This window comes from Balaenoptera ricei, chromosome 15, assembly GCF_028023285.1.
Source record: "Balaenoptera ricei isolate mBalRic1 chromosome 15, mBalRic1.hap2, whole genome shotgun sequence".
NCBI classification, from domain to species: domain Eukaryota; kingdom Metazoa; phylum Chordata; class Mammalia; order Artiodactyla; family Balaenopteridae; genus Balaenoptera; species Balaenoptera ricei.
Window position 1 is genome coordinate 27509519 of NC_082653.1, and position 1623 is coordinate 27511141.

The 1623-nt window shown below is 42.1% G+C and overlaps 1 protein-coding gene across 1 annotated transcript; it reads right to left on the minus strand.

Moving 5' to 3' along the window:
• Window positions 1-975: 975 nt before the first annotated feature.
• Window positions 976-1387, minus strand: DEFB123 (defensin beta 123). The gene is made up of 2 exons (XM_059897896.1): window positions 1369-1387; window positions 976-1121 (listed from the first exon to the last, which is right to left on the minus strand). The coding sequence occupies exons 1-2, from the start codon at window positions 1385-1387 to the stop codon at window positions 976-978; spliced, it is 165 nt and encodes a 54-aa protein (XP_059753879.1).
• Between the last annotated feature and the right edge of the window lie 236 nt (window positions 1388-1623).

Sequence of the window (1623 nt, forward strand, 5' to 3'; positions counted from 1 at the left end):
TAGAGAGCCTCCTGGACCTCACCCTGGGACACAGACACTGGTGGCAGCCATTTTTGTGAGTTAATCCTAGCATGTGGACACTGGTGCTGGCAAGTGTCAGTTTGGAATCCTCTTTCTAGCTCATTAGTTCTGGGAGACCTGGTTCCACCCACTAGCCTTTTGGCACTAGTACTGGGATACCTCAGGTCACGCAACTAGCTGGGCAGGGACACAGCCCCACCCCAGCAGGCCTAACTGCCCTAAGACTCCCTGAGCCCACAGCTGCCTTGGGACATGGCTCTGTCCACCAGAGGGCCCTGGACCCAACCCTGCACACCAGTGCACTAGCACTAACCCTGGGACCCCAAGAGCCCTGCAGCCAGAGACCCTGGGATCTTGCTCTACTCACCAGTGGGTGGGCACTAACCCTAGGACCCCAGCCCTGGGACTCCCAGATCCTGTAGACAACAAAATGTTTTTATTTTTTGTTGAGTTTCCACATAGGTAAAAGGAAAATTTTGGAATTTCAAAGCAGTGATTTATTAGATGATAATGAGTTTCCAGAGATTAATAATATAGCTAAAGATAGCTAATAAGAGTACCATAGAATTACTGAGAACAACCTGAGTTAATCTCTGAAAATGAACACATTTATACCTTAAGGTTCTATCTTAAAAAATTCTAAAAATGTAAGGATTCATAAGCACACCTTTCATTAGCTGCCAGAATGATATTATTGTGTGTCGTGTAGATTCCAGAAAATTTCACACTTGGGAGAAAGTGAGAAAAAATGGCAAATAATGTCTTATTATTATAACGAAAATAGTTTTGACTTAATGGACCATCTGTAAGAGGACTTCCTGAGAACCTCTGGATAGACTAACAGGCAAACACAGGGGTCAGCCAGAAGTGTTTATTGACGGAGTTTGAGAATCCACTGTGGTCAGACTCAGCATAGCTTCACCTGCCTTCTGATGACTTTAGGTTTCAAAGAACTTAAACTTTCCATGGAAGGCTTTTTGGCTGGTACTTGGGCTTCACACAGCACATTTTATTATTTGTGCAGTAAACATAGACCCTTTCCTTCTTGAAACATTTCTGGCGGCATTTGCCATGAAGATTCCAGCATCTTAGGGTGCTACCTGAAAAGAAAGAAGAACAGAGACAGTGTCAGTCCTAAGAAGAGGTAGATTCTGGATTTGAATTGTCTGTAAAAGGATTAAAACAGATGTGATAGAGGGTGCTCAGTTTCCTTTGACTCTGACCCTTGTCCTCTCTTTTTTTCCCTTCTTCTCCCTTTCGAAAAATTGTGGTAAAATACAAATAACATAAAGTTTATCAGTTTAAGTATTTTAAAGTGTACAGTCCAGGGGCATTAATTACACTCACAATGTTGTGCAACCATCATCACCGTCTAGTTCCAGAACTTTTTAATCATCCCAAACAGAAACCCTGCACCCATTAAGCATTTTCATTTCTCCTCTCCTCATCCCTGACCAACCACCAATATGCCCTCCTCGCTACAGACTTGCCTAATTAGATATTTTATGCCAATGGAATCATATAATGTGCAGCATTTTGTGCCTGGCTTCTTTTTACTTAGCATAATATTTTCAGCATTCATCTGTATTGTTTTTTTAAATT